Below are 21,800 nucleotides of genomic sequence, written 5' to 3' on the forward strand. Positions count from 1 at the left end.
GTATGTTAATTAACCTAAACATGCAGACACAGTAATGTCTTGCACTATTCGAATGTAATTGGGTCATTAACAAAATTTTTGTAACTACAGACCTGTGCATAGTCTTTGTCAATAAATAATAAAGTTGCTATTTGACAGATTTTTTAGATTAGTTGAAAGATTTCTGAGTTTTGAGCTAAAGAATACTCAGCACATTTGATGACATACCTGACATTGTACAGTCTATATCCATTTCTGGCTTAGTTTTTTGACCACTTACATCATGCATGTTCCTTACCTTTCATCCTGTCGAGTGTCTGCAATCGTTTTATGTTTTGAAGAAAGGAGGTCTGCAGTGCCATAATCATCGGCATTTTTCTTTCTTCTAGAATATAAATAAAATAATGGTGAAATACTGTAAGAAATTACACTGAATGATGTCCTAAAGGAAGTAGCTCAAAGGCTGTTTCTGTACTTTGCAAAGTGCAACATGTAGGTTAGTTTATTCCACTGACGTCAAAGTAAGAATTGACTTCACATTCACCTAGGATAATGTTGAATGCAGTAGTACTGTACAGTATTGTGTCAATTCCATACGAAGACCAATGTTGCATGCAACAAGAAATTAGGAATATGAAAAAGAACTCCATATTTCCATGTGGTGCTACCAGCTGATTTAAACCTTAACTTGTTACAGGCTAGTAAATAAGACCTCTGGCAACTGAGTATACACATTATAACTGCTCCTATTTTTTTAATATGCCATGGCATTACACCAGAATGATACAGCTATATGTTAAAAACCTCCAGATATCTTGCTTGAGCTTTTTATATCTTGCATGTGCTTCTTAGAAATATTGTTTAAGACTCTGAGTACAAGTTGAAAATGAATGTTCCTCATTTTAGCTAAAATTAAGTAGAATAATAGCAGTTCACACAACTTGCTACATTAATAATTGGTTTCACATTATTTAACAATGAAAACTAAAATTGCAAAAATTTATCCTTATGAAAAGGTGAATATTTCCTACATGACTATAATAGTACATTTTTCAAAAAATGTTAACGTAACCTTTTCATAAATGAAAAACTCTGTGGAAATATTATGGTGTAATGTGTATGAATAAATCTTACCGTGTTGCTGAGAGTTTCCTCTCTTTTTTATTCACTGAAAGATAACATATAAAAACACTTTCAAAGTTTATTCACAATTTAAGGTAAATTGCTATTAGCTAATTAATAGTTAATGATAAATATGACAGTGACTAAATATTCACACTTAAATATTATTTTTCAAGGATACTGTTTAATCTTCAGCACCTGTACATGACTCGTATATGAATGACAGCTACATCAAATTCTCAAGAGAAAAGACACTGTAGACAGATCAGAATTGACCTTTAATGGCAATAACAAGATGGCTACTAGTAATAATTACAGTTATGTACTTTTAAAAACTTTTGGTTGGACTTCTATCCTGAAAATTGGCAAAATGTTTTTCTCAGGTTAGTTACAACTTAAAACAATGTGAAGTACAGTATCTTAACAGGTTGATATCAAATCTTCCTCAGCATTTTTTTGCTATCCTGTCATTGTTTCCTCCACTAGTACATATTCCACAAATATTATGCCTACCTGCTGATGTTGAGAAACTTAGAACAACCAAATCCTCGGCGGGGTTCTCCAGCACATCTCTGTTCTTTTTACTTCTCTGATGAGCTTTCTTTTCGTCGACATCAGCAGTCACTGTTGACCCACTGTTTATATCAGATTTTACTCTTCTCTGATCAGCATTTCCTGCTGCCAAATCAGACTGACTCTTGTTAGTTCTAGATACACTTGTTCTCAGATCAGTAGTTTCTACTATGTCCTGACTATAGGTAACAGGGCTTTCAACTTTGGGTACCGGTCTTCTTCCATCTGGTGTGCTTGTCAACTGTGGAAGTCTCTCTAGAGCAACAGCATCATGAAGATTCAAACTGTCATTTGCTCCTTCTAACTCTTCTTCAATTTCATCATCATCATCATTATCATCGACAATGTTGTTGTTAACAGTTGTTCTTCTTTCTTCCCTTGTTTCCTCTTCTATTTTCTAGTGTGTAGAGAAAAAAAAAACTCTTATGTTATGAACTTAACTTTGAAATGAACATTATGCAAATATATGCCATAAATAAAATTAAAAGTAATATTAATTTCTTAAAGTTTATTAGTACACACATATCGAAAAAAAATATTATTTTTGTTTATTTATTTCTTAGGGCCTGATTACATGGCACATAAAATTTCAGCCCGGTTTTCCTGGCTGAGATTTCAGCTCAGCTTCCAGAATAAATCTTCTTAAAAAGACGTTTACAATTACATGAAGGAAGTTTCATCCCGAGCTGAATTTCAGTCCAGACTCCAGCCCGGTTTTTGGAAACTGGGCTGGAAATCTCAGCCCGGGAAAACAGGCTGAAAAACCTCAGGTAATCGCAATTTCAGATTTAAACCCGGGCTGAAAAGTGAGCTTACGGATGATGGTTTTCAACTAATTGGCAGCCACAATAATTTTTCAGCTTTAAATAATTTAAAGTGTTTAGCCCAGGCTGAAATTCACCATGTAGTTAGGCCCTTAGAAAGAAACATGTGGGTGGAATGTACAATGTTTCACAACACACGTGTACCTTTCTGGCTGCCTCTATACTTTCTCTTATGGACTCATCAGCTTCTAGAGACTTGCGGAGTGTCTAATTTATAACAAAAAATGAAATAAAAATACAAGACAAAATTTCATTAATGAATTCATTAATAATAATTATTCACCCTTGATAGGAACACTTGAGCTGTTTTAACTGTAAAAAGATGTATGTCGGGTGGAAGGGCATACCAGGAAAGATGTGCTGCTAACCTTTTCAAAAGAGGTACTGACAGTAGCTTACACTCCCCCAGATCAAAAGCTCTGTGTTCAAGCCTATACTGGGGTCTTTGCAGTGGGTTCTTAGGCCAGCTTAAACCAGCAATTATTTGTTAAAGGCAACCTGACATAAAAGCCGGAGGAAGACCATGATGGACTAGCAACCTATCCAGGGGTGGTGGTGGTTGTTGGGGGGGGGGGGGGGGCGTTACAGAGAAACCAGAGTTACATGTATGTATAAGCGCCAGCCTTGAAGGCCAATTAGGCTTACTTGACCTCTGAGTGAGACCCAGGCTTTAACAGCATGACAGCGGTATGAAAGTCAAAAGGACAAGTGTAACAAAATGAGAAATATACAGTGTACCTTGACATCGTTAAAACTAAGAGCAAGCTCATCTACTTCATCATCATCTTCATCCTCATTATCGATATCTAACTCCTCCTGATCACTTAAATCGTTATCAGCAGCATCCTGAGTGAATAACGAAAAATAAACTTCAATCACTGTGAAAAGTAGTATGGTATCACAAATAAACAAGGCCAACTACAATTAACTTTTAAGTTACTAACTGAAGGAAAAGGCACTTGACTGGTCATAACAAGATAAATTGTCTTCAGTTTTATCAAATTTGTCATTCAGTGCCATGGCAATCAAGGGTTTTTAAGAACTTCTGTCTTTGTCCTGATCCATTAAAAAAGTTCTGGTATTGTCACAGCTAATATGGACCTTCAGATTGGAGTATGAGTACGAGATTGAGTACGAGTATGGCTTTTCAAACCTTATGCCTTTGATTATCACATTTCATACCGTCCAATCCTGTACTTATGTCTAATAGTCTCCTTTTCAACTGGTCAGCAACAGAGAGGAGTAAGGACATTGTGAACATAACTGTATGGAAATTCAAAAGCCATACTCATTTTTGATCTCATACTCCAATCTAATGGTCCCTTATGTGCAGGGGTCATACCTGATCTGACCCACTATCGCTGCCATCCACAGCAAATGATTCAAAATCTTCACTGTATTTACCAGTAAGCTTCCCTATAAGGTGGAAATAATAAATAATTTTGTCAGCCCTGGTCAATAAATGGTTTTAGTTTTAATATCACATCAGTTTTTTTTTTATTTCAAAAATACCTGGTGCTCTTAATTTCACTCTCCTTCCCTCATCAGTTTTTATTTGTATTGAATCCTGTAAGAGCAAAAGATTATCTATCAAATCAAACCATATATATGTAGACCATATAACATTAAGCTTTAAAACTACTAAATTCTGATTTGTTTAGACCAAGTTTATTTTCATTAAATTTTAATTTGGCTTTTGATTGTAAAATTTAATACTTTAACTGAAGATTTCTGCAGAATACTTTTCCTCCTAGAAAAAGATTTCAATGTTGACCCAAATACTTTAAATAAGGGTTTCAATAAAATTTGAAAGAATCTTTATTTAATTACTTCAATTTAGGGGAACCTCTCTGAGCAAAGTAGAGGACTGAATTCACTGAGATTTCCGAAGACTAATCAGAATCTTAAAATAACAAAAATGACAGATTTCAGTCCTTTATACCCATCCAAAGTTCACGATATCCTAAGAAACTCAAAACCAGCATACACAAGGAGAAGACAGTCTATTTAAGTATCATGGTTGAGGTTCTTTTTGAATGGACACTCCTAAACACAGAGAAAAATGTCTATTCATATCCACTTTAGTATTTAGGGTCATCCTGTGAAACAACCCCAGCCGAAATAAAGGAGGTGGGCTGCACATAAGGAGGTGGGCTGCACTGCAACTGTGATCAATCAGGGGAATCCAAACTTTGAAACTCATTAGTTGCAAAAGTGTAAAGTTTAAGGAAACTACGGTATTCTAATTTAATTACACATACATATTTCCAGCCTTTTCTTGAAGTTGGTGTGTGATCAGGAGCTGTTTTCACTCTCATCTCCCTGAAGTAAATTATAGAGTTTTTGATTAACTTTTATAATCGACTATGTAACTCATACACAATTACGGGTATTAAAGTTATAAATCAAAAATGATAGAATTGAAACAAGGCAAACATACATTTAATACAGAGTAATGTACATTAACAATACGGGTAATTATTATTTCTTTCAATTACAAATTGAATAACAAATTGGGTTATTACAACAACAGTGCATTAACCTTGCTTCTGCTTCTCTCTCTAAGGTTTGTAGTTCATGCTGTAAGATCTTCTTCCTTTCATGATACGCATCTGGGCAAGCAAGCAAAAAAGAAAACAATAATACCGTAAAATTCCGGTTATAAGCCCCCCCGCTTATAAGCCCTCCCAGTTATAGGCCCATCTAACTGGAAACAAAAAAATACATCCGATTATAAGCCCCCCCCCCCCAACCCCGGATACAGTGAAACCTCGATTTTACGAACAGCCAAGGGACTGATGAAATTTGTTTGTTATATCGAGGGTTCGTTATATCGAAAACCTCGATATAACGAATTTGCGGAAAAACAACCAAAATGTTTGTTATATCAAGGTATAGTTAATAATTGTTTTTAACGCTGTGACGTTGCACTACCCAGTATTTAATGATCTGAACTGTCTGAACGCCTGTCAAAAATTACATTTTGTGTGTTTTAACGATTAATTTCCATGTTGGTATGGGCATATGTCTTTGAAGTTGTTTTCCTGTTAGGATTAAAGTATTTTCATCCTTGTTGGTCTGTTTTACATTCATGTTTTGTCGCGTGTTAACTAGAATTCGTTATATCGAGGTACATTTTACGTTTGGGCTCCCGGATTGTGTTCGTTAAAATGAGGATTTCGTTATATCGAGGTACTGCTCCATACATTTTACTATAACTTTGGCCGGGCTGAAGAAAACCGTTCGTTATACCGAGGTCTTCGTTATACATGTATAGAGGTTCGTTAAATCGAGGTTCCACTGTACAAGCCCCCCTCCCCTCCGCCAGATGACAGTACTGAACAGGGATAAATGTTGCTTTATTATGCGTTTTTAACTTAAAAACGTAATTCGATCAACACTCCCGTGGCTTGTTTCGAAACGTTTTTTTTTAATGCCGTTTATAAACCCTCCCGGATATAAGCCCCTCTGATTATAAGCCCACCCAAAACCCCTTACGAAGTTGTATGAGCCCAGGGCTTATAACCGGAATTTTACGGTATAATTATCAAAATACATGTAAAGACTAAAAGTATGGAAATAGAGAAATATCTCTAGGTGGAAACTTATCTGTCGCAAGTTAGCCCCAAGCATTCTGTTAAGCGGCCTTCACACGACAAACTAAAGTTTGCAAACTCGTGTTGGCAAACTCAAGTTGGTGTGTGTGAACGGCACAAAAACAGTTGGCAAACATGTTGGCAAACTGTGGCGACAAATAGAACTTGTCTCTATTCTCGCCAACTTTTTCACCAACTTTTTCGTGTTGGCAAACTCGAATTTGATGTGTGAACGATAGACAAATGTGTGTTGCTATCTTTCAACCAATCAAAATACGTGCTCTATTCACAAGATTTGCATGACACTTCACAAAATGGCAGAAGAAGATAGTGTAGCGACTTTTAAATTAATTGAAGAAGTTCAGAATTGTCCCGCTGTTTTGGATGTTTCCTCAGCATCCTACAAGGACACCAATCAAGAACAAAATATTATGGAGCAGAAGGCCGAGAAGCTGGGTTTGAAAGGCGGTAAGATTTCACTCCTCGTTCGTGCACGAAGTTCTCTTCGAAGTTCCACATTCACGACTAAATCCATTTCTGGAAGTGTTTGAAAAACAATGCGACATGAATTCGTGAAGTGGATGTACTGTATTGTGAATAAACAAGGGAAAAGTCGAAATTTGCGTGTGTTTTGATTTGACGCGAGTTTGACGTGTGAAAGCTTGAGTTTGCCAATTTTTTTGAAGTTTGCCAACACAAGTTTGCAAACTTTAGTTTGTCGTGTGAAGGCCGCTTTAGGTTGCCCCAGCAATTTGCCAGTACCCAATTATACTTCTAGGTGGACTGGGGATCAAGGGAAGCATTGTCAGAGTTAAGTGTCTTTTGTAAAAATGCAAAATAATTGCTTCAGCCAGCACTCGAGCCTGGACCACTTAACGCAGACTTCAATGTACGTGTGCTAACCATTAGACTGCTGCATCTAACAAATCAAGAATAAATTTGAATATACGATGCCGTGGTCAAAGATCATCAAAATATATCACCTCCAGCAGTCTTGGTATGCCTTGATGAACTGCGCGATTTTGCCCTGGAGTAAGCTCTTCCCAGCTCTACATTAGCACCATTGACATATATGGAGAAGCCCTGTTCCTTTTTCTCCATCTCAATCTGTTGCTCATTCTTCTTCTTTAGCTTCTTCAATAATCTGTGAGGATATGTAAAAAAGGAACTACATGACTACTGAAGCACATCAGTCTCGACAAATACCATGTGCACATGTAGCTTGTGGCAGAGTAAAGCAGGGTTTAGTCTACAGCAAGCCTCCAAGTTAAGACCATTTTAGTTGCCATTACGACTAAAATTTTGGAGCCGGCAACTAAATTGGAACCGAAGTCTCCACCCTGGTGACTAAAATAATTTGAGAAGAAGGATTGAAAGCATGAGCTTAATTTAGCAACTAAAATTTTTTCACTGGCGACCAAACTTGAGCAGTCGGTGGCCAAATGGTCACTAACGAAAAAAAAAACTTTGAGGGTTGTACAGACAGGGGGCCCCTGAGTGAGGAAAGTCATTGTGAGAGTACAAAAGAATCATGTTCAAAAACACAACAAAGATTATGGCCTTAAAATATAATTCAGTCTGAAAAAATCTTGGTACCCCAGCAACTACAAAGTAAGTAACCTTATTGCTTGTGCGACAACAGAGCATTTTATTAAAGGGTAAAAAAAAACACCAATGAACAGCGTAAAAAATCAAGCATTAATAATTTATGCTTGATTGTTTTTTATTAACTGGTTATATTGTCTACAATAATTTACCTGTTTCTTTGCTGTAGCAAAAGAAGGTATTCTTCATATTCAGGACGAACTTCTTCTTTTGCCGAGGGGACCTGGTTAAAAATTCAAAACAATTTTCAATTCATAATTTATTTTTATATTAATTGAAATGCTATAAATTTAATAATCTACATTTAATGTACACTTTTAAAACTTGAGGTTGTGGATAAAATGAAAGCCTTAGCACAAAGCTACAGAAAATGATCTTAAGTTCTTAGTTAGAAAACATTATATCACCATGATATTATTCAGTATCTCAAAACAGGTGCTAGAGAGCTGAGGTGAAAAATTCCAGCATCCGATGATGAGGTACTGTAGAGAACCATTGTTTGTTGCACTGTTATTATTTTCTCTGTCCAAGCTTGGTTGTTGGAAAGCTGGATAACGCTACCCACCGCATGAATTGCTTTCCGGTGGATAACATAGTATGTTTTGCTAACACTTATCCGCTGGATAGCGATTCATGCAGTGGATAGCGTTATCCAGCTGTTCAACAACCAGGCCCTGAAAACCAATTTAACCTGTAACACATCTACCTCCTCTTTGTGTTTTCCAGGCTTTCCTCTTGATTTATCCCACTTTCCATGGTGATCTATTGATCAAACATCCAATCCATCATTGAAATAGACATTGACTATATCACAAGCTTTATAATACCTTAACAACATTTCCAATCATTTTAGCATGACTTAGTCACAACATAGAGCAACATACAGTAAACACCCGCGTGTAATTGTCTTCTTTGGACCTTGCATGAGGCTTGAAGCAATACAGTTATGAATAAATGCTGCATAATGAAGGACCAAACCCATTTTTTTTCTTCTCGTACAATCAAAAACTATGGCTCCTCCTTAGAAATTAAGAACCTTATTAAGAACCTACTTAGCCTAAATTACCAATAACTACCCCCAAATACAAGAACCTATTTTGCCAAACTTAGAAAATTGTAGGTTCTTACACGCGGGTGTTTACTGTAGTCGTAATCCTGTTTCACGCACAAGTTTTAACCAAATTCACATGTCATGTATACTTGAAACAACAGAATTCACAAATCACGTGCCTTTCCTAGCTATTTTCGCGTGTTACGGTCTAATTTTTGCCCTTTTCACATGTCACGGTAAACCCTTTGCCACCCTCAACATAATGTCACCTGATACCTTTACTCTGAAGCATAAGCCTACTGGAAAGTTGAAATCAGCTCATTTTTATTGCATTAAAAATATTAACTAGAAAATATAAGTTGACAGTTACATGTCAGCAGTGATGTCAGTCGTTGACAAAGATAAACGGAGCAAATATTAATCAAGAAACCTAATCATATTGTATTAAGGCTAATTTATACACAACCTAATTTTTCTCCAGTTGATTGATAGTTTTATCATGTTATTCATAACTGTGGATGTTTTTTAACGAAAATTCACCTTGGTTAATTACAGAATAGTTATTTTTGATATGCAATACAGCAACTTCTACTGTAAAATTAAATGAAAACATGACAAGCTCTATGTAAACTGAGCAAATAAAGATCTTTCAGCTGGCGAAAGGCACATCAGATGCCCATAACAACAGATATGGTCATTTATGGACTTCTTAATTTCTGGACCCTTTTCTATGGACGTAGCTACGAGAAGAAGCAAGTATCGACCTTAAAATTACAATTTCTAAGTAGAAAGTCGTATACAATATAACTGCAACCACGGAGACCGTTCATTAGCAGAATACCAGCTGTCATTAAAACGCAATTGCAGCTTACCTTCCATAACTGAACTTGCATTCCCAAAGCCTAGAAGATCATCTAATATCTCTTGAACTTCTCGACCAGTTTATCATTGACAATGGATCCATACTTTCAGGAAATTAGACGCAAAATTTCCAAAACATACACAAAATTTGGCGATATTACCGTGACATGGCTAGGTTACTAAGCAGTTGTACTCGAAGCATTTTGGGTAATGACAAGTCCCGTGATGTCCCGCACGTTATCCCGACAATACAACTGGGAAAGGGGTACCGGTACCCGCCCGAAAGGGGCACCTTTTTCACGCTGGAGCAAAATCAAAGTCTCTTCGAGATACCGACTTTTTTTGCATGAAGTATGAGTCGAAGGTTTATCCTGTGCATTGTTCTTCGAACTTATCATTACGGTTGCTTTGTAGTTTAGTTTAACAATTTCCTATCTTCGCGGAGGAAATGCAGCCATATAATTTTGTCAAATAATTTTGTCTTGCTTCTTCTGTTTTGTGCTGGCGTCCAGGTCTCTCGCCGTTCTCACCGAGCGCTCATCGATCGAAAAACCATTCTCGTCCCCATAGCCCTTTCGTTTCTCTTAGCCGGCTGGGGGACGAGGAACAAGGGCGGGGAGCCAGCCGATTCAGGACTCCGGTCCATGATGCAGTCATGACGTTCAAAAGAATGATGAGAGAGTCGTACGTTCGACTTCCGTTTAGGACTCTGTTCCAAACAGCATCAAAAATTGATTAATCAAAAATCATATGTCCCCAGAGCCCTCCGTTTTCCGTGCCAAGCCGGCAAGAGAAACGAAAGGGAGGGGACGAGAATGTCGAAAAACACGAAAAATAGAGGACTGTGGACAGTCTATGCGAGGGTCGGATATCAAGACAGCTTCTTCGTGGGCTTAAGAAGGATTAAACAAAAGCCATATATACAGTGAATGCTATCGAATTACATTTGAAGATGAAATACGAAGGAATTTTGCTGTCTTTGACTAAAATTCCACTCGAACTGCGTAGATACGATCGCATGTTGTAAAGCCGATTCATGCAACATTGCTGTCAACGCGAGGTCACGTCCCTAACGACCTAGGCTGATGACGAAATAGAATGGGCGCTTGTAGCGACCAAATTTGGCCTAAAAAAGAAGCCTTAAAAGAAGCCCCCATCTCTTGCATTTGTTTTAACTTCAATAATATCTTTGAAAAGAGCAAGTTTTTTGGTATGGTTTATTTTTGACGTTTGTAATTTTTAAACGATGTAAGTGCTAGTGGCTATTTATTCGTGTTTTAGTTACGCAATCCATTGTTTGTGCGACGCTTTTTATAGATCGCCTTTCAGACACACGTGCGTTGAGATAAGAAAGCTGACATGTCACTTTTAACATTGTTATATAACGTTTGTAAATGTGACAAGTCACGTTTTTTCCACGAGATCGCGTGATCACCCACAGCGGAAAGTAATCCCTTGAGAAATTAAAATATTCCCTTGAGAAATTAAAAAAGTCCCTTGAGAGTAGACAAGAATGTTCCAAATTTTGCCCCACATAACTGCTATTCTCCTATTTTCGCTTGTAAACAAGCAAAAAAAGTCGCAAAAAGGGTAGATAGATGTCTATTTAGCGTTCCATCAGTATCATTCTAATGGTTTGTCCAATTTGATTATCAATCAATCAGTCACTTTATTTGCAAAACTTAAAACAGCAAGGGACCGCAAACGATAACTCTGCTAATTTAGCATCTAAGAGATCTGATCAGCAAAAATATGAATTTATAACAAACAAAACTGCAAGGCTATCATGCTATGTGAAAACAGTAGCTGAGACTAAAAGTCGTTCGCTTCTCGTTGAGTCCTAATAAGGACGAAACAGGTGATCACGGTTGCAATTCTAGTCGTTGTGGAGGGTCCTGAAGGGGTAAAATGGGAACTGGGATTTGCCCATTTTGACTGGGATTTGCCTGTATTTTCACTGGGAAAATGGGATTTAGGTCACTGGGACTGGGATTCAGAAACAAAAAATGGGAATGGGAAGCGTGTCAGTACATGTTTAAATCTGCATATTTTGCACTCTATAATGCTTTTTTTTTTCTTAAAGTCCGGCACTGAATAGTAAAAACGCTGAAAACTCTGAAACAAAACGACCGCACTGCACGAGTGTCCATCAAGTCTCGATCAATTTTCGTGATTTTAGTGATTAAGTTACTTAGCGGAAAAGCAATGACTGAGGATCGGCACAAATGGAATATTTAAAAGAAGTGACAGCAAGTTGCTGTCAGTCAGGGTAGTGGTGGATACGGGATCAAAACTTGATAGGTAGTCCAGTCCTTGAACTATCCCTTCTGCGACCCTAGGGACGGCGGAGCAATTTTCCAAGTGGGGGGGGGGGGGGGCTGACTAGTGACGTTAAGTGGAGGGGCTTAAAAGACTATTCTCATAGTAAGTCTTAATTTTTTCGGAAATTCTGGGAGGGCTAAAGCCCCCCCCAGCACCCCCCCCCCCCCGCCTCCGCCGCCCCTGGACCCAGGTGCGAAAAGAAAGTCCAGGATAACTTGCATGTGCATGCTTTAAATTTAAAAAACAAACCAATGAAAAACGACAGAGACGTGTGGCGTTTCTTACATGTAGCGTGTGCGTGAGGGTGAAAATAGTTCGCTAAAATGAAATTCAACTATGCGACTAAAGCGCGCGATCTGCAAGAAAAAGTATCGTAATACTAAATTATTGAATTTATCATGTGCGCGTGCGTATCCAAAGGTGCTGTGGAATAGGGTTTGGTTCCCCCCTTTTTTGTAAGGGGGGGGGGGGTAAGAGGACGGATTCTCCGTACTCGCTCTTCCTGCGCCTGGGTTCAATTCCCTAGATATAGGGCACCGTAGACCAGATTTTCTATACACTAGGAATTTCACTGCTGGGACTGGGATTTAGACAAAAAATAGGCTGGGAAATGGGATTTGGGCAAAATTTGGGCTGGGAAATGGGATTTGGGCAAAATTTGAGCTGGGAAATGGGATTTGGTACCCCCCCTTCAGGACCCTCGTTGTGGTGTCTCGCAAAGTCTACTGTTTTCACTTTATTTGCCACTTTCTTTCTCGCTTTTTTCCTTGCTTTGCTTATCCGGTAGGAGGATAACCTCAGCAAAGCTTGTTTATTGAGCTTTTCAGAGGTTTATATGTAATTTCTTAAAAAATCTTATACTATACATATGGATAGTATCGTATGTCGTAAAACAGTTTTAAAAACTTAAAGGCAAGCTTTTAATGGAGTAAGAAAATATGAAAATAACTAAGTTAAAAGTGTTAATTTCATATATTTCTAACAGATGTCATAGCCTTAATGATAGAAATTTGACTCGACCCATTATAAGACAGATGCATTTAAAATACAAATCATTATTATCAGTTTGTAAAGAAAGGCCAAGATAATTACGATAACTGATCACAAAGCTTTTAAAGTTGTTGTACTGACTTTTATATAAAAGCTGTAAATATTAATAACACGAGTAATACACTTGTCACTCAAACGTAATTGTTTTTAATAACAATGGTTTGAATGGTATCCAACTCATTAAGTTAAAAGAGTAATCTTCTGAGTAATGATAGGATTATGTTAAATACATTTATTCTCTTAAGAACAAGAAAACACAAGAAGTTGATTTTTGACTTTGCTGCGATTTCCATCGCAATAGATCACTACTGCACGTTCTCCCAATCTTCCAAGCCGAACATCTCGGTGAGAGTTTGACGACGCGCCGAAAAAATGTTGCTTATAAATGCCGTAAAAGGTGGACGAACAACACAAGTTAAGATGCTTATAAAAGTTGGAGTAGACGTCAACGAAACAGACGAAGAAGGACAAACCGGGCTTATACACTGTTGCTTTCTTCAAGATGCACGCATGAGGATGAAAATTCTGAAGTCTTTGGTTACAGCAGGTGCAAGTCTCAACAAAAAAGACAACTATGGTCGCACGGTTCTTGCATGGGCTTGTCTTAAAGGACGAGTTGATATGGTTAGATTTTTGCTAAACGACCCTCTGTGTATGGACCTTCGGATAGATGTCACGGATAAAGAAGGAAATAATACACTACTGCTATCTGTAATGTCTGGCAACTTTCTCGTTGTTAAAATGATGGTGGAAGTTTTAAGGGGCACTGCGCGAGCAACAGAGCTTAATAAAGCTAACAACGTCGGAATGCGGCCTCTGATAGTTGCGTTCATACGCGGCGATAAACTTTGCGCGCAGTTTCTCGTAAAGCAAGCTGGATCATCAGTGTCAAGTGTGCTCAAGTACCTGAGGGCTCTTCAAAACGGTTCTGTTAAGTTTTCTACAAGTTCATCGCCTTTGTTTGACTCTTCACGAGATAATTTCCATATTGTTGGGAGTGAACAAACAAGGAAACGTTTTGTCCAATTCACAGAAGAAGACATTTTTGAGTTTCTGTTTGCAAAGGATGAAGACAGTTCTGACACGCAAACAAGCAAATCCGAAGAACTACAAACGGACACAAATAACAATAGCACTGCGCAAAAACCTATTCTCTTGTCAAGAAGGTCTGGAATAAGAAAGCAAGGGTCTGTTCTTTCAGTCCCACCGCGACGGTCTATTTCAGCAGAAACAATGTCCGACAAATCCGAAATAAACACTTTAAGTTCCCCTGTTGACAACCCTCCAAGATCGGCTTTTGTACGAGAGGCGTCCACTACGCAAAGCTGTGGTTCTTCGTCACGAACGTCGGTCCAAAAGCTTTTGATCCTGTACGCAGAGCAAAATTCTTCCTCCTATAGACAAGGCTTACCCGTTCGTAGATATACACCTCCCCAGCCCGAGATCGTAAACGAATCTAGCGCAGATTTCGACTCTAGTCTGCTTCCAGAGTCGGACCGCAAATTGAAAGCATTTGCGGACTCGATGTCAGGGCCTTCTCCAGGGCTTCTTGGCGAATCTCTTATGGATCAGCAACTGCGTTTAAAGTATGCGCGCAATTCTCGAGCCGCTAGTATGCAAGTTCCAAGGTTACCGTCCCTTTCAAATTTGGGGCGCGGGAGAGTCAAGAGAACAAGATCATCCACTATTATGTCGGTTAATAAAAACTATATGAGCTCTTGCTAAACGATAGCAAGAAATAAAAGTAACTGATCACTTTTAAATCAAGACTTATGCATGCAGGCTCTTTAAGTTTTATCCGCGGTATGTCTTAGAAATCGCTTTTTCGCAGGAAAAATAAGAGAGCTCTCACTTTTTCGATATATTTTTCTCACTTTTAAAGGTATTTTCGTTTGGAGCGCGTTTTCTTTCCTCCTTGTTTTACAATCTTAAACTAAGGAGTTAGATGTTTTCGGTTGTTGCGACGTAATAATTTGTGTAAATACTTTCTTTTTTCCGTCCAGTTTCAGATATGTTATGTAACCGTTTGTGATTGCACTTTGAAATACAAACTCTAACCCCATTTAAATACTGAGAAATTATATCTCGACAAACAGACAAAATCTTAACTGATGCCGACCTACAAAAAACAAATTGTCTCAGCTTTATTGTCATTACTGTCAACTGACAAAGGGAAGCAATGTTATTAGACATACAAATGAATTATAATAGCTGACCCGCAGGATTACATTTACAACCCCCTATCCCCCCCGCCACCACCACCACCAACCAACTGGCCCTCTCATTTAAATTTCCTCTTAATTTCGCTTATAAGCCGAAAGGAAAGCTTAAATACATGGCTTTTCCAGCATAGAATTAGCAGGAAAGTAAATCCGCCGTTGGGGAAAAAAGAACGTTTTGTTGGATGTCCGTCTGCTGGCCATTTTTTTCCAAACAGTATCGAATAATGTTCGGGTATGTTCACGAGGCTTTACGTAAAACGGTGAACGTTCCCTCAAACGAGATCACCTTGGTAACTGAGAATACGCAGCTGACGATTTGAGTGTGCGCTTACAGAGGTCATTTATAACATGTAAAATCTCTAAATCTTTAATGTCCTCAATGCAACAACTAACCTCTTTTGAACATATTAAACGTACTCGCTGATAATATAATCAGTTCTATAATCTATAATAATATATTTGAAATATTTGAGACGCAAATGAAAGGAAAGAGACCACTTTCGGTCTACTTGCCGACATACGAAAGACAAGTCTCTAACCGACTTAACAAATATACAAGCAATGACCAGAGGCTGATAATCAGAACGTTCTCTTCTCTATTACATTTGGTTGAATACAGTCACAAACAATTAACTGCCTCCTCTGAATACTTTTGCTACTTCCACCATCAGTCTCATAGTTTGCTCGCTGCTTTTCTCCTCCCTTTCACGATCCATTCTTGTCATCTGCAGTAAAAACTCTCTGTCTTTCCGATCGCTCTCCTCCATGTAATCTTTGAGAAACTGAAGTGGTTGACTTATTTTATCTTGTGCTCCACCATCTTTTCCCCTCTGTCTGTTTTCTCTGTTCGATGCTGTCCCGTGGGCCTCTCCTGTCCGCGTAGAACCGACGCTGTTATCATTGATACTTCCACCTGAGCCAAAACGTGCGTCTCCACCGTGGGAGGGAGGGGCAGCACTCCCACTACTCCCCCTGGGGTTCTCATGCGTACTTGCAGCACTGCTTTTAAACACCTTCGCGACTTCCATCATCATTTTCATTGTTCGTTCAAAATTTTTGTCTTCTCTCTCACGATCCATCTGTGTCATCTGCAGCAAGAATTCTCTATCTCGTCTGTCACTTTCCTCCATATAACTCCTCAGAAATCGAAGAGAGGACATTTCTTCGTCGTCTGCAGGAGCTTTCCTCTTGTTCTTTTTCCTAGGCGGTTCTCTCCTCTGTTGTTGATCCCTCTGTTCAGGCAGGGTGTGGCTGATTTCGCCGCCAACGCCGGTCAACCCAGTGGTTATGTCAACATTTAGCGATGCACTTGTTGGAATATTTACAACAACCATTTCATCACTAGCGTTGCTGTCTTCATTTTCTCCACTAGTCACCAACGCTCTCTCACTCTCTTGATTTACCGCTGGACTAACTTCCGTAACATCTACAGAGCCGTTTCCGAACGATTTCCCGAGGACTTCATCGACTTCGTCAAAGTAGTCGCACGTTCGATCATCGTCGCCAGACTCAATAATGCGCTTTTTTGTCGTCTTGTAATCGAACACTATACTCTTCATTCGTCCCTTGCACTGCTGACCAGTGCGGAATGTTTCAAAACCGCACTGTGCGAGTTTCTGATTCAGCAAACGCGCGACCACATCCCATGCCTTCGCATTTCTCTGCTGGCTGATGTTTTGGTACTGCTCTGCCCAGAGAGCGATAAGAAAGCGCGTCTCGGCATCGGACCAATTTGGCGAGCGGCCTGGCTTGACGGGCATCGCTGATATGAACGAATCAGCACCTCTGGATGAGGATCCACCAGGTGTAAATCCTTGTCCGTCAGATGAAACGCTCGTGAAGGCGCTGAAGCGGGATTCTGATGCCTGTGGAGGGGATGTTGGGGTACTGGCCTTGGGTGGGGCCACTGTGCTCCTTTCTCGTGTCATTTCAGAGCGGAAGCCAAGCAACTGTTGACCTGAGCTGCTGTTATCAGATCCCGAGGGAGACAGCATTGACGCGGCGAACTGACTGTAATTTAATGTAGAAATTAACCGTTAGTTCAACAAAATGGAAACGGATGGTCATAGATCTTAATAAAAGGATTGATAAGGCGTCAGTTTTTATTAGGAATTAGTTTTGTCCTGTACTCCAAATTGGCGATGATATAAAAGGCAGTTGTTCTCTCCCGTTTGCTATTAATGATAAATGGGAATTTGTAGTAGCATTTCCACCAAGTCTTTGCGGAGACGCGAGCGCTCTCACAACTGCACCACCCCAGCTCCCGAGCTGAAGATGGTATTTGGAGCCGCTGGAGTAACTGAGATTGTTGTAGGTTCTCGTTTAGATGTACGCTAAATAAGTAGTCAAGTTAGCCTGCGAATACAGCTGCGCCTCTTATCGCCCCCGGGCTGTTTGGCGTTTCGCGAGAGAGGGCCTTCACGAACGCCTAAAGGGGCAAGGAGGGGTAAGAGGCGGTTGTATTCACAGGCCCCTTATTCGTACTAATTTTGGGTAATTCTCGAAGGACTGCTATGAGTTACTGAGATCGTAATGAGCGAGTCAGCACTTCCTCCGAAGGATCAATTTGAAAATATTGACAATGACGAAAATGTTATTCAACTGTAGGTGCTGAAAGATACGGTAAGTTAGGCACCCTTGTATGGCTCTGCTTTGTTGCAAACGAACATGTTTGTTAATGAAGATCAGTATTTTGACAATTTTCGCGAAATTAAGTTTCTTTTGACATGTTGTTTTTTCTCAAATCGCAAAATTTAAGTCTCGCAAAATATGCCTGTTCCATTTTCGACATTTTCGCGAAATTTAATAATAGTACGAATAAGGTAATCACATGTAGCTTTCTCGGCTTTCTCTCGGGAAACGTCGATCCGGTCAGGATAGACGACAGACGATTGATTTTAGGTGGGTTTGATCGGGTTGGAGCATACTAATAAACAACTTATAAAGTATAATGCCTTGTACAATACCCTTTCTGAGCTTATCCAATAATTTTTGATGCTTTATCAAAGTGCTTAATCAGCGCCAAGCAACAATTGTTCGTTTGTAGATGTAATCGATTCCCAATCGATTTTATGCCGAAACAGTCCGCTGCGATCGTCTGCAAGGTTGGCTTTGTATGTGTGAACGCTTGTCGATGCTTTTTTTTAAATAACAAGTTTCTTTCTTTTTTTGAAATAAAATCAATCTTCTGCGCTTATACAACAAGGCGAAAGAAAGTGCAAATCACTGCGAATTCAAAGCAACTTTCATCCAGCGCAGCTGTTAAATTTGCAATTCGAACCGCAAAAATGCAAATTGAATCTTGTCTGCACTACTCCCGCTCAATGTGAACCACAAAGATCCGTTCCAAAATGCCATTTAAAACCGTAAACCGTCCCTAAAACCTGGGCTAAACGCAGTTCAATACACAAGCTCTCGGAGCCAGCTAAACAAGCAACCCCTTCTTAAACAAGTTCACGGTGAATGCAATCATATACTCGAAGGCCGAGTCGAAACCCATGTGGACGTGTTTACGAACGCTTAGTTTGGATCCGTTTACATCTTTTGAAGCACAAAGACCTTGTCTAGGTTTATATCAAAACGTTTGTTCTAACATTGAAAAATCTCGTATAAGAGAGCCTTCTTACCTGAACCTTTCCAGGTTTGATAGCGGACTGCTATCTGGTTTATCCATGTTTGAACCCAAGGCACATCGAGACGAGTCAAGAGGACGCGAAAGTGAAATAAACCTGTCAAAGCTCGCGCGCTGATTGGTTTACGAACAATTCAGAAAGAATATTAGCAATTCTAAACCGGTGTAGCTTTACTTCAAGCGTCGAAAACAAAAGCGTCTAGATAGGGAATTTAGACCAGTTTCACTTTAAAATTCGCTTAAAAGGTTAGTTTTTGGACCAGCTGTGGGAAAATTGGTTCTCTTCAGTATTAGAGAGGGTTTTTTTGGTTTACGAACTGAGCGGAATCCTAAAAGAGAGGATCTATCTATCGTAAATGGAGAATCGAAGCGTTGTTGACGCGAATGGAGCTCAATACTTTCTGTATGCCCTGGCTGCAATTCAAGCATCAAGGGCTCAAAACCAACGGGCAAAGCTAATACGAAGATATCGCACACTCAAGAAGCGAAGGATGCGAACATTGATGGCTTTACTCGCGTACATTGAACAACAAACGCGCAAACCGAAACTGCCTTCTGAACCTGAAGGCCCACCGAAAAGAGTTTGGGTTCTGCAGAGAGATCAATTCATGTTCGAGGAATTACTGGCCGGAAATCTTCCAGAGGAAACATGGCATCAAAACTTCCACGTCTCAAAGAAGACATTTTTTAAGATTTGCGATATAGTTCGCCATGAACTATCCAGACGAGACACAAACATGCGACCTTCTGTGACGCTTGAAAAGCGAGTTGCAGTGGCGTTAAATCGTCTCGCAACAGGAAGCTGTTATACTGCATGTGGTGTAAGCTTTGGGCTTCCCAAATCGACGGCGAACGTAGTAAAGAATGAATTTTGCGACATTTTGAGGAGGAAAGCGGCAAATTTTATCAAGTTTCCGAAGAGCGAGGACGAAGTACGACAGGTTCTTGGTGGATTCGAAGACATCTCCGTATTCCCTCACGTGGTCGGTGCTTTAGACGGAACGCACATAAAAATCATAGCACCTAAAGAAAATAAGTACGATTTTTTGGGGCGAAAGACATTTTATAGCGTTCTTGTTCTTGGCGTAGCTGACAGCAACTGCAAGTTTATTCATGCCAGTGCAGGATGCCCTGGTGCTGTGAGTCACGCACAAATGCTGCGTAACAGTGCGTTACAGCGTGACATTCAAAATGGCGTTATCTTGAATGCACCTGGTCGGATTATTGACGGCAGTGATATTAAGCCCCTTCTTGTCAGTAACTCGTCTTTTGACTTAAGTCCTTGGCTGATGAAGCCCTATACACAAACACCAGCAACTACCCCCAGTCAGAGCAATTTTAATAGTGCACTGAGCTCTGCACAAGAAAAGGTTGTTCGGGCTTTTGGCATGTTGAGGGGCCGCTGGAGATGTCTGCTAGAAACACTTAAGGAGGATACCCTCAGGGTGCCCACCACTGTTATTGCATGCTGTGTTTTACACAATCTGTGTATCGACATTGAGGATGATGCACCCATTGAGCCAGTTTTCATTCAGGATGACGTGGACCTCTCCGACGAAGATAGTGATGACTGGACAGCTGTGGATGAAGATGCCAAACAGCTAAGGGAGAAACTAAGAAACTATCTAGACAGCTATGGATATTAATACTCTGTCAGTTTATTAACCTTTGATTTATTAAGAACTGAGCAACAAATTGTGTGTCCATTGGCACAGGATTAGTGGTTTCTAGAAAATTAAAATCGTCACTTGCCCTTGACTCATCCTGTAGTTTGACTTTTTGTTGTTTTAATTTTGTATCGGAATTGTTCAAATTATGTTTCTCTAATATATACACTATGTAATCTTAAGAAACTAGGAAAAAATTACTTTTCCAAATATGAGGGATGTACAAATTGTTTTTTTTTTTGGAGTAGCATATTTAGTTTCCCATAAATTTGCCTGTAAATTTTCCCCACCAACTAACTTTACAAAAAAAAGCATGAAAAACTGAAAACGCAGCTACGCGCTCGTACCAAGATGTTACAACCTTCAAATTTAGTCTGAAAAATAGTTTCGCATTTGGGCTGCCTTGAGTTACTTGAATGTAGACATTCCAAGAATTCAATTTTTAATTTATAGAGACATTTAGGATCCACGTACTGAAGCAAGCTCTTTTCCATACCATGTTTGCTGTGATCAAGCCTGTTGGGCAAGCAGTTTAATGACTCTACTGGTTTAGGCAAGTGAACCTTGTGATCAGCCTGCACAAAGGATCGATCCGTATTGTCATTGTTTTTCCCCTAGGGACGATAAACACTCTGATCCTTTTCTCTATTCAAACAATTTGAACACCCAAAAACAGCACAGAAGTTCCAGTTAACCATGGAGCACGAGAACTAGCCAGCGTAGCTTGGCGTTCTAGTCAGTCGGGGAGAGCGAGAAATCGCGCGCGCGAGCAAAGCAACGGCGGTTGTCAAGAGGAAAGAAAGAACGCGTTCTTTCTTTCCTTCTGCCCCGCCGTCGCTTTGCTCGCGCGCGCGATTTCTCGCTCTCCCCGACTGACTAGAAAGCCAAGCTACGCTGGCTACACGAGAACTTCGAAAAATTTTACTTTGTTTGATTGTAGTGAGGGAATATTCAGAGATTTGTTTACATTTGGTTGTCCTCCAGTTTCAGTTGCAAAGTCACGTGAGGTGATGTCACAACTGAAATGGGTCTATTCAACTACATTCCTAATTCGTGGAATCTTGCGTATACTTTTAGGCATACCGTATTTTCTCGATTAAACGCCGGGCCCCGAATAAACGCCGGGTCTCCAAGCTGTATTTGAAAATAAACCCCTTTAACAATTATTAAAGGTTTAACATGCTTTTAAAATAATGTCTTAATATATTGCTGTCAAAAGTAATGAATAAAAATCATTTCTAAGAAACATAGGGCTTGAACAAACTCCTGGAATCAAATAAACGCCGGCTCTATCGGG

At 39.5% G+C, this 21,800-nt stretch overlaps 3 protein-coding genes across 5 annotated transcripts in view; 1 reads left to right on the forward strand and 2 right to left on the reverse strand.

The window, feature by feature from the left end:
• Positions 1 to 9,771, reverse strand: part of LOC144631918 (katanin-interacting protein-like) — a 33,881-nt gene extending 24,110 nt beyond the window's left edge. For 2 of the 3 annotated variants that reach the window (XM_078490495.1, XM_078490493.1), the window contains exons 1-13: positions 9,623 to 9,771; positions 8,406 to 8,461; positions 7,852 to 7,922; positions 7,078 to 7,238; positions 5,041 to 5,110; positions 4,760 to 4,820; positions 4,011 to 4,065; positions 3,841 to 3,914; positions 3,237 to 3,344; positions 2,643 to 2,705; positions 1,615 to 2,071; positions 1,114 to 1,147; positions 278 to 364 (exon numbers count right to left, since the gene is read on the reverse strand). In XM_078490495.1, the coding sequence (XP_078346621.1) occupies positions 278 to 364; positions 1,114 to 1,147; positions 1,615 to 2,071; positions 2,643 to 2,705; positions 3,237 to 3,344; positions 3,841 to 3,914; positions 4,011 to 4,065; positions 4,760 to 4,820; positions 5,041 to 5,110; positions 7,078 to 7,238; positions 7,852 to 7,922; positions 8,406 to 8,461; positions 9,623 to 9,629 (1,304 nt within the window). In that variant the 5' untranslated portion in view covers positions 9,630 to 9,771. The remainder of the gene's footprint in view (positions 1 to 277; positions 365 to 1,113; positions 1,148 to 1,614; positions 2,072 to 2,642; positions 2,706 to 3,236; positions 3,345 to 3,840; positions 3,915 to 4,010; positions 4,066 to 4,759; positions 4,821 to 5,040; positions 5,111 to 7,077; positions 7,239 to 7,851; positions 7,923 to 8,405; positions 8,462 to 9,622) is intronic. The other variant, XM_078490494.1, reaches the window with a different exon arrangement.
• Positions 9,772 to 13,239: 3,468 nt separating this feature from the next.
• Positions 13,240 to 14,973, forward strand: LOC144633169 (uncharacterized). Its single transcript, XM_078491970.1, has one exon. The coding sequence runs from the start codon at positions 13,356 to 13,358 to the stop codon at positions 14,706 to 14,708; it is 1,353 nt and encodes a 450-aa protein (XP_078348096.1). The 5' UTR covers positions 13,240 to 13,355; the 3' UTR covers positions 14,709 to 14,973.
• Positions 14,974 to 15,126: 153 nt separating this feature from the next.
• LOC144631684 (uncharacterized) lies at positions 15,127 to 18,910 on the reverse strand. The gene is made up of 2 exons (XM_078490176.1): positions 18,832 to 18,910; positions 15,127 to 17,215 (listed from the first exon to the last, which is right to left on the reverse strand). The coding sequence occupies exons 1-2, from the start codon at positions 18,876 to 18,878 to the stop codon at positions 15,835 to 15,837; spliced, it is 1,428 nt and encodes a 475-aa protein (XP_078346302.1). The 5' UTR covers positions 18,879 to 18,910; the 3' UTR covers positions 15,127 to 15,834.
• Between the last annotated feature and the right edge of the window lie 2,890 nt (positions 18,911 to 21,800).

Source organism: Oculina patagonica, chromosome 12 (genome assembly GCF_052425735.1).
Source record: "Oculina patagonica isolate OP01 chromosome 12, crgOcupat, whole genome shotgun sequence".
Classification (NCBI taxonomy): Eukaryota; Metazoa; Cnidaria; class Anthozoa; order Scleractinia; family Oculinidae; genus Oculina; species Oculina patagonica.